The 16564-nt window shown below is 40.8% G+C and overlaps 1 protein-coding gene and 1 long non-coding RNA gene across 2 annotated transcripts; both read left to right on the forward strand.

Moving 5' to 3' along the window:
* Positions 1 to 383: 383 nt before the first annotated feature.
* Positions 384 to 3062, forward strand: LOC133716093 (uncharacterized). The gene has a single exon (XM_062142834.1). The coding sequence runs from the start codon at positions 384 to 386 to the stop codon at positions 3060 to 3062; it is 2679 nt and encodes an 892-aa protein (XP_061998818.1).
* A 4907-nt stretch (positions 3063 to 7969) lies between these two features.
* Positions 7970 to 15681, forward strand: LOC133713892 (uncharacterized). The gene is made up of 4 exons (XR_009848304.1): positions 7970 to 8163; positions 8336 to 8450; positions 15263 to 15333; positions 15595 to 15681. It is a non-coding gene; the product is annotated as an uncharacterized LOC133713892 (long non-coding RNA).
* The last annotated feature ends 883 nt before the right edge of the window (positions 15682 to 16564 follow it).

Consider the following 16564-nt stretch of genomic DNA (forward strand, 5'->3'; position numbering starts at 1 on the left):
TTTTAATCATAAGTTTCGGTTTTGATCTTTGTTCTCTCATTCCATTCGTTTAATTATGTTTATGTGTTTTATTTGTTTTCTTAACTTAGTTTATTTTCGAATCCAAAATCCAAAATTCCCCCTTTTTCGTAAATATGTTTATACTTGTGAATATCTTTGTGTTTATATTACTTTGTTTTAATTTTAATTGTTTAATTGTTTGACAATGACAGGTGTACCCTCAATCCCCGGAATAGAACGATCCCTACTTGCTTATACTACTAACGATCTTTTCAGGGTTAAATTATGCGCTTGCTTTGAGCGTATCAACTAGCATAGAGGACTCTTTTGACATTGACGAGTACCCACTCGATGAGCTCATTGGAAATCTTAAAACCTATGAGATGAGGTTAAAACCTGAGAAGAAAAACAAGGGTGTAGCCTTCAAGGCAGTGAAAGGAACAGAAGAGGAAGAGGAAACACAAGATCTTGCCCTACTGACAAAGGAATTCAAAAGATTTCTCAAAAGCAAGAACTCGTCTAGAAATTCGAATGCTCCTAGAAAGAATAATTATACCGGCAGTGGCAACCACAGTGACTACACCAACAAGAGTGGAAAAGGAAACTTCAAAGGAAATCACTCAGGAAAACCTAAGTGCTATGAATGTGGTGGATACGGTCACATCTCTACCGAATGTGGAAATAGGAAGCATGAAAATAGCAACAACAAGTCTCTACTTTCAACTTGGAGTGATGATGAGTCTCAAGAAATTGAAAACGTAGCACTGGTATCATCATTTCTACCTGATTCAGATAGTGACGAGTTTTGCTCTGATGATGAAACAAATATCCGCTGCAGACAACTCTACAAAGCTTCAAAGGCAACCCTGCTAAAAAACTTGAGTTTGGAAAAAGAAGTTGATTTTCTGAGAACCGAGAAAGAAAAAATGGAGCAATTATTGGAATCAGCAAATTTACAAGGTGAAGCAGCAGATTTACAAGGTGACCAAGGAATAGTGACTTGGAAGACTGAAAGGAATGAGTATCTCAACAAGATAAAATTGCTGGAACTGGATGTTAAAGGACAACGAGCATTGAACTTGGAACTGTTGGCTAAAAACGAGGCATTGCAAGAGGAGTTAAAATCGACTCAAGAAAGGTTCACCAAGTTCGATGTCAGCTCCATTACCATGTCCAAATTACTCGGATCTGGAAAAGCTCCTCATGACACTTGTGGGTTACGATACACTGGAGAGAATTCCAAATGTACCAAGTTCGTAAGAGCATCAAGACCACCTGTAGAAAAGGAAGAAGTCTCCACTGATGATTCTACCAAAAATGTGAAGGAAGGTCAACCAAATCAAAACTTCCAGGTAAAACTTGACCAAGAGTCTCACACTGGTCAGAACAGGTACGCAAACCCTAGACCTTTTATTCCTACATGTCATCACTGTGGTAAGATAGGCCATATCAGACCTAGATGTAATGGAAGATTTTCAAACTCAAAGCACTCTCAAGAAATATGCACTGTTGAATCTCTAAGCTTTGAACTTAAAGAACAAAAAGAACTCATCAACAGATTAACAAAAATTGTTTCGAAGAAAAACCTTCCAACTGGAAAAAGAAAAGATGTCTGGACCAAGAAAAATGAAAGTAAATGTCTTCAGTCTTATATTGATAAAACTGATCATACTTGTCTCTTTGCTTGTGCAAACAAAACTCAACAAAGTTCTCACATTGAGGCATCTTGTTTAGTAGCCCTAACTGCATTAGCTGACAAGAGACGAGATTTCTGGTATGTCGACAGTGGCTGCTCTAGACACATGACTGGAGACAAGACCTGGTTTGCTTCTTTTGAAGATGAGAACACAACAGGATCAGTCACATTTGGAGATGGAAGGAAAGCAAATATTCTAGCTCGAGGTACAGTGAACACCCCAGGTATACCTAATCTCAAAAATGTGTTATTTGTTGAAGGCTTAACTGCAAATCTAATTAGCGTAAGCCATTTGGCTGACGACTATGAAGATGTATGGTTTAACAAACAGAGATGTTTAGTCTTAAATCAGAAAGGAGAAGGTATCATGGGAGGTAAGAGATATTTTGATAACAGTTATCATATTCAAGCTAATGAATCTTCCAGCTTGCAGCCCTGTTTGTCTGTAAAAACTACAGAGGAAACCTTTGAACTCTGGCACAAAAAGATGGGACATGTAAACTATCAGGACTTGCTGAAATTATCTTCCAAGCAATGTGTCCGAGGCTTACCAAATTTAAAGGGTAAAACTGACAAGATATGTGGAGACTGCAAAATTGGAAAGCAAACCAAGGCTCCTCACAGGGTGTTGAATTCTGCAACAACCACAAAAGTCTTGGAACTTTTACACATGGATCTCATGGGACCAGCTCAATCTGAAAGCATTGGAGGTAAGAGCTACATGCTAGTAGTTGTAGATGATTTCTCAAGATACACCTGGGTAAATTTCTTAAAAGACAAGACTGAAACGTTTGAATCTTTTAAAAACTTGAGTCAAAAATTGATCATTGAAAAGAAATCATCTAATACTAGCATAGTGAGAGTAAGATCGAATAATGGTACTGAATTTAAAAATGCCTCTTTCTCTAACTATTTTCATGAGCTTGGTGTGTCTCATGAGTTCTCAGCTCCAATCACTCCACAGCAAAATGGCATTGTGGAAAGGAAAAATAGGGTATTGCTGGACATGGCTCGAGTAATGTTGCATGCTGCAGGTTTAAGCACAAACTTTTGGGCTGAGGCTATCAGTACTGCTTGCTATACAATAAATAGAGTATTTTTCAGACCAGGTACTGATCAAACAGCTTATGAGCTGTGGAAAGGTAAAAAGCCAAATGTTGGATACTTTCATATCTTTGGCAGCCCTTGCTACATTTTACGAGACAGAGAGCACCTTGGAAAATTTGACGCTAGAAGTGACGATGGTGTATTCTTGGGATATTCTCTAAACAGTAGAGCTTATAGGGTTTACAATAAAAGAACCCGAGTTGTTATGGAATCCATTAATGTTTCTATTGATGATCAATGTGTAAAACAGGAAGAATAATATGCAGATCCATCACCCTCCTCTATCACACCACCACCAATGGCAGAAGCCTCAACTAATGAAGAGGAAGAGGAGATCCCAGACAACATTTTTGAACCAACTCCTATCCAAAGGAAAGGGTTCAAGCAAGTTCAAAAGGACCACTCCTCTCAAGATATCATCGGAAATATGAAAGACGGACTGACAACAAGGAGAAAAGCTACAGCTCAGGTAAGTACTTCTGAGGTAAGTGAAGGAAATGTACTACTATGCTTTATTACTGAAAATCTGCTAAGCATGAACATTATATCTCATTTTGGTTTTGTGTCTATCGTTGAACCAAAAAATATTAAGGCAGCTTTGTTGGATGATAACTGGATTAGTGCCATGCAGGATGAGCTAAATCAGTTTACTAGGAATGATGTGTGGTACTTGGTACCTCGACCTAGTAAATGCAATGTTATAGGAACCAAGTGGATTTTCAGAAACAAAAGTGATGAAAGAGGGAATGTGATTAGAAACAAAGCTAGACTAGTTGCTCAAGGATACTCTCAAATTGAAGGTCTTGACTTTGATGAGACATTTGCTCCTGTGGCTAGATTAGAATCAGTTAGATTACTCCTTTCTATAGCATGTCATCTTAGGTTCAAATTGTTTCAAATGGATGTTAAAACTGCTTTTCTAAATGGGAACCTTCAGGAAGAAGTTTATGTGGAACAGCCACCAGGTTTCCAAGATCCACATAACTTTGATCATGTCTACCGTCTCAAGAAAGCTCTGTATGGGCTAAAGCAGGCTCCCCGAGCCTGGTATGAGAGGCTCTCCACTCATCTTGTAGAAAAAGGGTATGCCAGAGGGTCTATTGATAAAACATTGTTTGTAAAACGAACAAAAAATGACATTATCATTGCCCAAGTGTATGTTGATGACATTGTTTTTGGTTCCACTTCTAGATATCTTGTCAAAGAGTTCCAATCTGTCATGGAAAGTGAGTTTGAAATGAGCATGTGTGGTGAACTAACTAACTTTCTTGGACTGCAAGTACTGCAAGTACTCAAACAAAATACGCTGAAAATCTGATCAAGAAGTTTGGGCTTGAATCCAAGAAAGTTGTTACAAATCCCATGAGCACCACTACAAAGCTGAGCGAGGATCTACGTACATGGAAAATCAGTTGACTCCACTCTCTATAGAAGCATGATTGGAAGCTTGTTGTATCTAACTGCCAGTAGACCAGATATTTCATACAGTGTGGGAGTGTGTGCTCGATTTCAAGCAAATCCCAAAGAATCACACTTGGAAGCCGTCAAAAGAATCATTCGATATATCTCAGGTACAATTGACTGTGGCATTTTCTATACCTTTGACACTAATGTAGAAATTGCAGGATATTCTGACGCTGACTGGGGAGGAAACTTAAAGGATAGAAAGAGCACTTCAGGGGGATGTTTCTTCATTGGCAACAATCTAGTTGCCTGGCATAGCAAGAAACAAAATAGCATCTCTCTCTCTACTGCAGAAGCTGAGTATGTTGCAGCTGGGAGTTGTTGCACGCAAATGCTTTGGATGAAGCATGATTATGGTATCCCTCAAGGTAAGTTGTCTATCTTTTGTGACAACACTAGTGCCATCAACATCACCAAGAATCCTGTTCAACACTCTCGCACAAAGCACATTGATCTTCGATATCATTTTATTAGGGATCTGGTTGAACAAAACATACTTGAGTTAAGCTTTGTGCCCACTGAAAATCAACTTGCTGATTTGTTCACTAAGCCTCTTGACACTGCGGTTTGAGATGTTGAGAAATGCCCTAGGGATATGTTCTAAGCATTAAGGCACAAGAATGACTGTCCACTAGTGATTGAGAAAATTGTGATCTTAGTATCCCTTGACCACAGTCACTAGTGAAATGTACATATTTTCAGCTATGTATCTTTTGTTGCCATGCCTTATTCTGGACAAATAAAATTGTGTACTCATGTTTAGTCACTAGATCACGTAACCCTACTATGCACTTTCACTTATAGCCTATGTGGTGGCATGCTATGTGTTTCCTGTCACAAGAGATTCGGTGAAGTAGACGAACTGCTTAAAATGCTCAAATGATTCATTCCCTCTTCTCAAAGTAATCAGGTCCTAGTTGTGGTGAACTTTCTAGGGTTTGTAAGAAACGAGAATGGATAACTATATCCCATCTCTCCGAGTAATCAGGCCTTAGTTGTGGTGAACTTTCTAAGGTTTGCAAGAAACGAGTTGGTGAGTGATCTTTGCACGTAAAATACAATATTGCTGACAACTACTCGAGAATCTCTCCATGGAGCATCCTTGATATGTTTAGTACCCTAAGAACATCTGTTCTGGGAGTTGCTGAGAAGATTCTTGTTACATGAGTTCAAATTGTCACAAAATAAAAGAGGCAATGACTCAAATTAAATTCGTGCTTGGGAACAATATTTCCTACTTCTTCTAAGTCGATATCCTGAGCTTGGTTACATAGTTAGTTCACCTACTTCCCTCCTTCTCCATGTCACTAAACTTATCTCTAAGCCCCACACCCTGGTTATACTCACTTTTATCACAGCGTTATTATCTAAGGTCTGACTATGAGTACCAATTCTTTTTGTTGATAGAATACATCATGCTTCGTACTCTGAACTATGTTCCTTTCACTACGTGATTTGTGCTTTCTGTGATTGAACTATGCTATATTTTCTCTCTTCCATATGACAAATGCATTCATTGTCTTGATTCTTAGCAAAGGAAACGATTATGTGCCTTAATTACAGATCTTTGAAGATCTTTCTCTCTCTCTCTCTCTCTCTCTCTTTCCATGCATGACATCTGGTGCCACTCCTTTTCCTTACTAATTAAGTATACATTGAGGGGGAGAAATTCATTGAATGCGTGTTTCTCGGAACCATAATTTGTCATAATTACTATCCTCCTTGCACACGCCTTCTCCAACTGGGTTGTCTCTTCAGTTTCCTAACCCTACTGATTTATATAGTCTCTCTTGTCTCTCTCGGATTTTACGCTTGGCTGTCTCTGTGTGCAGGTTCGTTCCAACCACTGATTTTCTCACCATGGTTCGCACAAAGCAAACAGCTCGACTTGGTGGACATCGCCGTCTGCCTCCTCCGGAGGAAGGCCGTCAGGCCGCTGCCAGAGCCGGGATCCTCCATCCCGGCATGCACCGTACACGCAGTCGGAGCCCTCCTCTTCGCCTTTCTCCTTCTGGTGCATCTTCTGCTCCTCCACCTCTTGCTTCTTTGGATAGTCTTCGTTATCAGATCCTGGTGGCTGACTGGCGAATTGCCTGCCTCACTACGGACATGGACGACATGCATTCCCTGCTGGTTCGTACTCGTCATGCTCTAACCACACTCACACAGGAAATCCGGCACATGCAGCGCCACCCTCCCGGGTTTGACACTCCTGGTCCAGTCAACGTCCTGCCAGCGCCTGTCACACCAGAGGAGAGCTCAGATTCCATGGATGAAGAGAAATTTCTGGACAATGTCACCAAGCTTATTGAGGACTTCGACGTGCCTTCCCATTCAAAAGGGGAGAAGTAAAACTCTTTTATTTTTCTGTTCTTTATGCTTTCTGCAGTTTAAATTCAATCAAACAATATTTCTTTTTATTTATGGGTTGTAAGTGCATAAGCACAGATATTTTTCTTGGATGCTTTTGGTTATTAAGTAATTTTATTTTGGCTACTTGGATCTGGAAAAGGATGGAAACTGATTCCTTAATCCAAGTAGCACCCCTTGTTTAGTGACTGGTGTTTATCTGTGATAACTAACATGCAGGACAAAAAGATTGAAAAATCATGTGTTGAATGGGAATGCCCAAAGGGGGAGATTGTAAGTATTTTGGGCTTTTCACCATTCAATACATGATTTCCCTTTGTCACAAGGAAACCGGAGCGTCAAGGAAACAAAGAGAAAAGATCATAGGATCGGATCTTGAAGAAAAGATTAGGCCAAATTAAGTCATTGATCTTGAGTTTAATATGTTTTGATTCCATATCTTTTTGATGCTTTTTGATTGATATGCTTTTCAGTCAATTTGATTCAATAATCTTTTATGCATTAAACAGGTTTTCAACATGCATATCAATTTGAGATCTTGGTTAGGAAAGTTTCGATTGTACATTCAAAACATGTTTTAAACCTTTCTATATTTTTCTTAATTAATTATTAAGAAAAGATTTGATTGAGGGGGAGAGTTTCTCCCCTATAAAAGGTTTCTAAACGAAAGTTAGGGCTGGGGTTTTTGAATGCATAAAATCGCTCTAAATTGAACTACTAGAGATGCTCATTTTGTTTTTCTGAAAAAACCCTCTTTATGTGTTTCATGTATTTCATTGCAAAATCATTCATATTTATTCTCAAGATCGTGACTTAATTGAGAAAAAGAAAGGTTGAAGGTTGATGATCTAGAATGTTGTATTAGGAGTTAGAACAGTTGTAAAACAAGTTAGCATGTGTTGCTAAGTGATAGTGTTTGTTAAGAACAACACTACTTGTATTCTGTAAACCCTAGTGATTCATATTGGATTGCATTTTCGTGTTGGCTACGTTAAAAGCCACGCAGTGAAGTTTCCTCAGTGGAGAGGTTTACACTGCGTTAGCAAATCTCCGTGTTATGCATCGCATTTATTTTGAATAAATTCCTATACATAAAGTTATTTCAAATATTTGTTCCATCTGGTATTTTCACAAAAGTCAACATGACTAAAAGAGAAGAAACCCAATACATGCTCCCAGCTATACTTGCAATTCGTTTCAATGTGTATAATTTGAGTGTAAAACAATGGAGTCTCAATTGCTTTCAGCCTATACCATTGAAAAATGGATGAAAATGATATGAAACAGACAACTGAAGCTAAACCAGAATATCATCAGCAAGAGTCCAAACAAAATGAACACTGCAGATGATTCTACATCACAAACAAACAGTGTTCAAAAGGGATTAAGTATGTGATTACGTTTTTGTCCTGAATCCCTGGGTATATAAGCGATATTCCATCACTTTCTCAATTCCAGTAGTCTCAATTCCAGTGTGTTAGGCAATTTCAAGCTTATCCATCGCAATCAGTCTCAGCAAAAGCTTGGTAAAATTTCACTTCCATATTATTCAGCTTTATCTACTCTATTACACTATAAATCTCTTCTTTTAATTGAATTAAAGCTTGAATGGTATTTGGAAAACAAGAAACAAATTGTTTCAATGGAAATATGTACAGTTTCTTTAGAGCTAATTGCCTTTTTGGGTTTTCTTTGCAGCTCAAAACTTGAAGGAAGGTCACCAAGTTGCAGGCTCTCACACAAAGTATCAACAGGGTTTCGTTTTATTAGCTTATTTGCGAGATTTGGGGAATAGTTTTCAGCAAGAAAAGAGGTACGTATTGATTTGGGTTTGTATCGGTTGCTTATAATCTCATTATTACTGACAAGTCAATCCACGGTAGAGATTACTTTTTATTTCAAAACTAAGTCTCCTTTATTTGTCTAAAAATCAATTGATCTAAAATTAGCTTTCTGTTGTAGAGAAACTGAAATTGAGAGGAAATCGCTGTGTATTCTCATTGATAATAGGGGCCTCTTTATATAGAGGATTACAATGTATAGAATCTCAATCATACAAGGAAAGTAATCGTACATTGAATAGGAATCTAGATCCTTCTAATTTAACCCTATTACCACTAGGTCAAGTAACCTAGAGTTTGGGCCAAACACAAATAGAGATATCCTTAAACACTCCCCCTTGTGTTGTCCAAACGCGGTGTTTCTCTCGTTACCTCATTAAAAACCTTGCCGAGTAACAAAAACCCAGTGGGAAAAAAATAACCTCGGTCGAAGGGGAAAAAGAGCACAACACACCCTTCACGTTTCGAGACCATACATGTAGACATCTCCCTCTGATGTCTGCATCTCCCCCTGATGACAACGGTCATGGGAGTTCGGATAACTTCCGCAAACGATGCTACCAACATGTTTCTCGAAAGTGGAATTTAGGCAATGACTTAGAGAGCAAGTCTGCCACACTGTCCTCAGATTGAACCTAGTTCACTTTGATCTTGAGGAGAGTCTGTTGTTGCTGATTATGCTTGGTGTTATCGCTTTTGATGTAGCCTTGCCTCATTTGTTCAAAACAAGCAGCATTTATCCTAAATGCTCGTGGGCTCATCTGTGGTAGACTTCAAACCACAATTGTTCGAACATGCGTAATTATGGATCCAATCCATATACATTCACGAACCACTTCGTGAAGAGCAATGATCTCTGCATTGTTCGAAGATATAGCGACTAGGGTCTATTCTGTAGACCTCCAAGATATCACGGTCTTTACCCATGGTGAACGCTTAACCAGTTTGGGAACGACCTTTGTGTGGGTCAGAGAGATACCCAACATCAGCAAAACCTTCCAAAACACATGTTGTTTTGGGATGGGGATAGAGGACGCAGGCCAGTGTTGGCGGCGTTCCTGGTGTGTGATGGGTCCGAATCCATCATCTCTTTGTAGGGATAGAACAAGCCCATATCAATCATACATCTCAAGTATCGAAAGATATCTTTTACACCAATCCAATGGCGTTGCGTTGGCGCAGAGCTATATCTAGCTAACAAGTTCATTGTAAACGAGATTTCCGGTCTTGTGCATTTAGCTAAGTACAACAATGCGCCTATTGTACTTATGTAGGGCACTTCCGCCTTTAGCACATCTTCGTCATCATCCTTTGGACGAAGAAGATCCTTTTCAGGACCAAGACTACGGACGATCATGGGGGTGCTTGAAGGTTTGACCTTGTCAAAATGCCTAAGCATCTATCAACACGATGCTCAAGTTCCAAACCGAGACATAATCGTGTTCTCCCAAAATCCTTCATCTCAAAATCGGATTTCAAGTGTTCAGCGGTTTCCCTTAACTCTTTAAAGGCTTCTAATGAAGATCATGTCCAACATGAACCGCGATAGAATCCGAAACTTGTTATGAAAACGCGTGGGCATATCCCTTCCCAATCAAGTAGTCACTTTAGTGAGCGTTTCAACCTCTTTGTAAAACGCGCTCCGTGGTCTAGAGCCACTTGACTTGGGTAAATGAAGTTCACCATGAACCTTCATGTACATTCCGTATCTAGATCCCCATAGAGATACGTAGTGACCACATTTGTAAGCTGCATGTTCAGTTATTCGGAAACTACCAAACTGACAAGGTAGTGGAGTGCAATGACATCCATTACGAGAGAATATGTCTCATCGTAGTCGATTCCAAGGCGTTTTGTGAGAAGCCTTGCGCCATAAGGCGAGATTGCCATCTCTTTTTCTCATCACGCTTTCTAACGAAGACCCATCAGTCAATAGGTTTTATTTTAGGAGGTGTTGGCATTACTAGCTCGAAAACCTTCCTCTTCGTTAGAGAATCTATCTTAACCTGGATCACATCTTTCCATTTAGGCCAAATTTCTCTACGTTGGCATTCATTCATCAACGGAGCGTGGTTCGATGTCATCAGACTCAACAAACTCATGCACAACGAAATGCGCAACTACATCATCAATCATGATGGAGTTTCTATTCCACGTCTCATGTACACTAGTGTAAGTTTCATAGAGCTCTATATTCTCAGGAATAGGTTCTGACGTTGAGGCGTCCCCCAACGATAACCATAACCCGGAAGATACTCATGAGACGGACTTTGAGTGTCGATGATCAAAGGATTGGAATGTGCCAAAATATCCTTCGAACCCACGGGACTCCCACGCATCTAGCTGGGGCCATGGCCTATAACACCAGAGTGCCACTCTCTTTGGTGTTGGCGCCATGCCTATCTCCTTGTAGGTGGTGCTACATCCTCTCGTAGGGACGTACTTCCTTGCAGGCATGTTTGCAGCATATTTGTGTGATCTCGTCACTTTAACAGGGATCGGGATGAGACATAGTGGGGACAGACTACGACAATTCCTGTCGTTCCTGTTGAACATTCGTGTTCTTAGCTCCCCCTAACGACGGGAAGACTGTCTCATCAAAGTGACATCCGCAAATCTAGCGGTAAGGAGATCGCCTAGCAAGGGCATTAAGTGGCGGACGATTGTTGGAGTCTCAAATCCAACTGAGTTGCCCATTCGTCTGTAAGGACCCATTATAGAGCGCTGTGGCGGCGCAATTGGCACATAAATGGCACACTCAAATATGCGTAAGTACGATATTTGTACCCAGTCACTAGCTGTAACGCAGAGGTAGATTGAGTGGCAGTGGGTCGTAGACGAATTAGCATAACTGCATGCGATATTGCATCACCCCAAGCGGATATAAGGAGATTGGTGCGCATTACCAATGTCCGGACTACCATCGTAGTCGTTTCCGCGAGACCATTTGGGTGTGCTCATGGGAATAAGATGTCCAACATCAGTCCCAAATGCAATAACTATCGAAAGTCTTCGATGTAAACTCACTAGCATAGTCAAATCCAATTGACTGAATAGGATGATTCGGGGAGTGAGCCCGTTGTCATATGATGTGTGCTAGGAGTGTTTCATAAGCAGCATTACAAGTGGACAATGGCACAACACGTGACCAGCGTGTTTGCATGTCAACCAACATCATGAGATATTTAAACGTCCGCAAGTTGGGTGAATGAGTCCAGAGAATCCCTACGGATTCTATGTAAGAACATAATGAGTATTGTCATATCCTTTGCATAGGACGGTCTCAGTCCTAATTTCCCTAAGGAACAGGCTTTGTAAAATGAGCGAGGGGCCTTAGAAGCAACCAATGAGGATTTTGGTTGGGCCTGAGCGTCTGTAGCGCTATTAGAAGCAAAGTGTGTGACTACATCTCCCATTATGGCGTTAGAGCCATGGAAATTGGTGTGTGTGGCGTCATGGCCACTAGGAGGAACAACCATGGTGTCATGCTCATGGTTGGCGCCATTAATGGCGTCATCACAAGGGACTTGGGCGGCCCTACGGCGTCCCAAGACAGCTGCAACACCAGATGCTGCGGTGGCTGCTGTTTTATTTATTCCTGGAATCAATTTTCGATTCTAGCTTCTTCTCACTCTGAAGAATGGATATCTGTGTGAAGTCTTTAATAGACGGATCATCATATCATGACTAGGATGACCTATCCTGTCGTGACAAAGCCAATATGTGTCTAAATCCAAGAGATCTTCTCTCATAACTTTTATTGGATTAATAGCTCGAATAGTGACATAGAGTCTACTAGAGAGACACATAAACTTCTCTAAGATGCGCATTTGTTCGCAATCATTAGAGGTATTGCAAAGGAACTCATTTTCGTTCTCTACATGCGTTTTCGCATGGGATCCGTTGGCTATTCATAGGGCAATTTGCCCTAAGAGCGTAGAGAGTTTTTGTGACAGTAATTAAGGTGCCATTTGGCAAGTGGAACTTGGGCTATTCCATGTCCTTGAATTAATATTGATGGCCCAGCCATCGTAGTCACAAAGGTCATATGCTCAGAATCAAAATGGAGTCATAAAGAAAAGAACTCGAAATTTTATTCATAAGCCAACGGAATACATCATTGTCTCTTAACCATTAGGAGAATCTAATCCAAATGCTAGCTAATGCAAAACAATGGTAGTCGTCTAACTTCTTTCGGTAATTCCAAAATAAATGTGACCAGGTGAGTAGAGAGATGTCGGTGGAGCAAGGCTCGCTTAAGTACCACTAATCTCAAAACCTTCCTAGACATCACATTTACGTTGAGTACGCCTACTTTGAAGAAAGACTAAAGCATTGGCATCTTCTACAAAAATGATATGGCAATTGCCTACATCTCTTGGAAAATAAAGACTTAAACAGAATTGGCGATCTATTGATCCTAGCCAGATTTGTAGTCTTGAACCCTTCACTCTAGATCATCTTCTTGATCTTCTTGTTCCACATAGTGAGCTTCTCTTGCTTCACAATATGCTTTGTAGGCGGTGACAATTTCTTCACGAGCTCTACAAATGTGTGCCCAATGATCAGACACTCCACATCGAGAACATACATCTCTTTGCTCGAACTCCATTGATTGAGGCGCTTTGAAAGCGTCATTTAGATGGCTCTTAGTGTTGGTGGCACCACCAACATGGCCAGAGGCGTTGCCTCCCTCTCTCTTCCCACGTTGACCTCTTCGGTTCCGTGTTCGCCTATATTGGCGGTTACCTTCCCAAGTAGAGCGATTATATGGACCAGAACGTCCAGAAGTATCCCTAAGATTAGGGTTTCGCTCTTGGCGTCTTCTCTTAGGGGCGCGACTATAATTGGATTCCAGAATATGCCCTATTTCCACGGATCTCGAATTATAGTTCTTCACAAGGATGTTGTCATGCTTTTCAGCGACATTCATTGCTCCAATGAGCTCATGAAACCTTGTGATCCGTCCTGCAGCAATATCGATTCGATAGTTCTTAGCAACCATCAATGCAGAGACGGGGAAGGTAGAGAGAGTCTTCTCAATCAACATCGCATCTGTGATCTCTTTACCACAGAATTCCATTAAGGATTTAATGCGAAGTGCTTCCGAGTTGTAGTCAATAACTGAATTGAAATCACAGAAGCGGAGGCTATGCCATCTCACTTCTAGGTCAGGAAGCAAGGAGTCACGGACGTTGCCAAATCTTTCTTCGAGTGAGACCCACAGCCTTCTGGGGTCTTCTTCATTCATACACTCGTACTAGAGCGAATCATCCATATGACGAGTCATTAGGATGATGGCTTTCGCCTTATTTGCCTCTAAGGCTGCTCTATTTGCTTCCAAAGCTTGAGCTTGCTCAACAGTTAGCACGTCCTGGCTAGGCTCGAGAATCGTATCCAAGATTCCATCGGCCTTGAGATGCTGGCGGACATCACGAACCCACCTGTGATATTCAGAGCCAGTTGTTCCCAATGGAGCAAAGTCCAATTTGTTCAGGTTACTCATCCTGAAAGAGAACAAGAAAAAGGGTTAGTTTCGGAGCGGAAAAAGCTACCACGAAAACATATAAAATTTCTGAGCGTAGTCGCTTCCAAGAAATTAGGAATTTCCGAGCTTAGTCGCTTCCAAGAAATTCGATTCCAAGAGGGGTTGGATTAGATCGAAACAATGATGTGTTTGTGGTCGATCATAACTTCTCAACAAACTCTAAGTTTGGAGGACTCTACAAGCTCTAAGCTTGGAGTGAGCACGAACCCCCACAGTTCGGCTTTTGGTCTCCCCTATGAAGAAGAAAGGGGGGTAGAAGAAGGGATGTTGGAAGTCCCCGAGAAAAGAAGAGAAAAGTAATAAAAACTTCAAAAACGGGAACTTAGAAAAGTTTACCTTGAAAAATTGCCGGAAATCTTGACCGGAAAAGTTGGCCGGAAAGTGACCGGAAAGTGGTCGGAAAAGTCGCCGGGAAAAGGTTGACCGACGGTTGACCGGAGTTGACCGACCTGCTGACGTGGCACCGGTTGCTGACGTGGCGGTCTGGATGTTGACGTGGCAGGCTGGATGTTGACGTGACAGGCTGACTGGACGCCTGCGTGGTTGATGACGTGGCAGGCTGCTTTTTGGTTCTGGGCCTGAGTCTGTTTCTGGGCTTTGGGCTGCACCTCAGTTTCTGGGCCTAGGGCTGTGTCTGATCTGGGCTCCCCTTGACCTAAGCAAGGTTGACTGAAGCAAGGGAGATGCAGGCGGCGGTTCGGTGGTGCAGTTACTTCAGGCGGCCGGTTCGAGTGGTTCTAGACCGGTTCCGGTGGAGATTTTTCGGCACCGGTGATCGGGGGTCAGACTTCAGCTGCTGGTGAAGTTTGGTAGCAGTAGGCAGGGAGGAAAGCTTCGAACCGGGCAAAGAGAAAATCGGAATTTCCGGGGGCCGGTTCAGGGGGCAGCGCCGCCGGTTCTGTTCTTCTGGAGGTGAGAGCTTCCTGGAGGGCGGCGGAGGTTTCTGGGATTTGAAGGCTACGAATATTAGGTTTCAGGGTTAGGGCTTCGTGCTGATAACGTGTTGTAGAGAAACTGAAATTGAGAGGAAATCGCTGTGTATTCTCATTGATAATAGGGGCCTCTTTATATAGAGGATTACAATGTATAGAATCTCAATCATACAAGGAAAGTAATCGTACATTGAATAGGAATCTAGATCCTTCTAATTTAACCCTATTACCACTAGGTCAAGTAACCTAGAGTTTGGGCCAAACACAAATAGAGATATCCTTAAACACTTTCCATAATTTGCAGTTTTTGCAAAACGTTGGGCACTGCAATAGAAAAGAGAAGAAGGCAAATCAGTTTCATCTCCGATTTCAAAAGTGAGACTTCAATCTTATACTCTCTGTCTTTTCTAATCTAAGTACATTGCTTACTTTCAAAAATGATCAAGTAGTTGGTCCTTTGTTCAGTGCATTGAGAGGCCACAAACGTGACCACACAGTCTTCAGTCAAGTCATCTGTTGAACTGAAATACTTATATAGCTGTTTTTACCCCAATTCGTTAGTTCTTTCTACTTTGTTTGTACAAATAAGAAGATCTTTTCTCTTACTTTTTGTTTTGTGGAATTTCTTAAGTGCAGGGTTTAGAACATCAGATTAAGTTATAGATGTTCTTCAGATTAAGTTTTTGATTGGATTTTTTGATTTCGGATCACAACCCTTGCAAAAACCCTTGCAAATGCAATTGAAGAGATGTTAGGTACGTCCATTCTGTTGTTATACTGCGTGATAAGAAATTGCTTGCTTGACCTTAAAGTTTTAACACTTCTTACTGTATAATTGTCTCATAATCTGGAGGTGGCATATGTCCTAATTGATACTTTGACATTTCTCATATACTGCTTAGAATATTGTGTACACACATCATATTTGTATATTTATTTTCTTTGTTTCCCTCTTAGAATATCAAAGATAATTTAATTTGAATATAAGCATTGATAAATGCTCTATACTACAGTAGTTGGGTTTCCATTGTACTTTAGTTGTTTGCCTCTTAGAATATCAAACAAATATGATAAATGCTTGCCTGTAATTTTTATTTCGAGGATAACCCTTGGATTGGTAGTGCACTGATCATATTAAAAGCCAAATATTGCCAAGACTAACAGAAGAGCTATATCTCTTACGTGACAATCACTAAGAAACAAATTCTCAGACAAATTCAACATGCTTTGGTCTTTCATTTTTGTTTCCTATACAAGAATGATCTTTTGTTCTGTATAAGTTCAATGCCCTTTCTCCACTATAGATTGCTCAAAAGTCATTGGTAGAAGACTCATCAAAGCAGCTAAAATAAGAGCTGACTTAAGTGGGGCAATAGCCCTTACCCGATGACAGAATTTCCATCAGCTGAAGCTTTAAAACATCGGACCCACCAAAAGTTGGCAAAGGTAATGACAAGGATTCATCTGAAAAACTGGAAAAAGGTGAGCTGAGCAATACAGTTTATGTTCTCCCTAATTTTGTTTATAAGCGTGTGCTTCTTTACATTACTTCTTTTAATGGGTACAGAGTGACAGTGCTAGAAAAACTGAGAACAAAATTGCAGCT

The sequence above is a fragment of the Rosa rugosa genome, chromosome 6, assembly GCF_958449725.1.
Source record: "Rosa rugosa chromosome 6, drRosRugo1.1, whole genome shotgun sequence".
NCBI lineage: Eukaryota > Viridiplantae > Streptophyta > Magnoliopsida > Rosales > Rosaceae > Rosa > Rosa rugosa.

Excerpts from the sequence above, each read along its gene's own strand:
- LOC133716093 (XM_062142834.1), top strand. The coding sequence starts at position 384 with ATGAGGTTAAAACCTGAGAAGAAAAACAAGGGTGTAGCCTTCAAGGCA.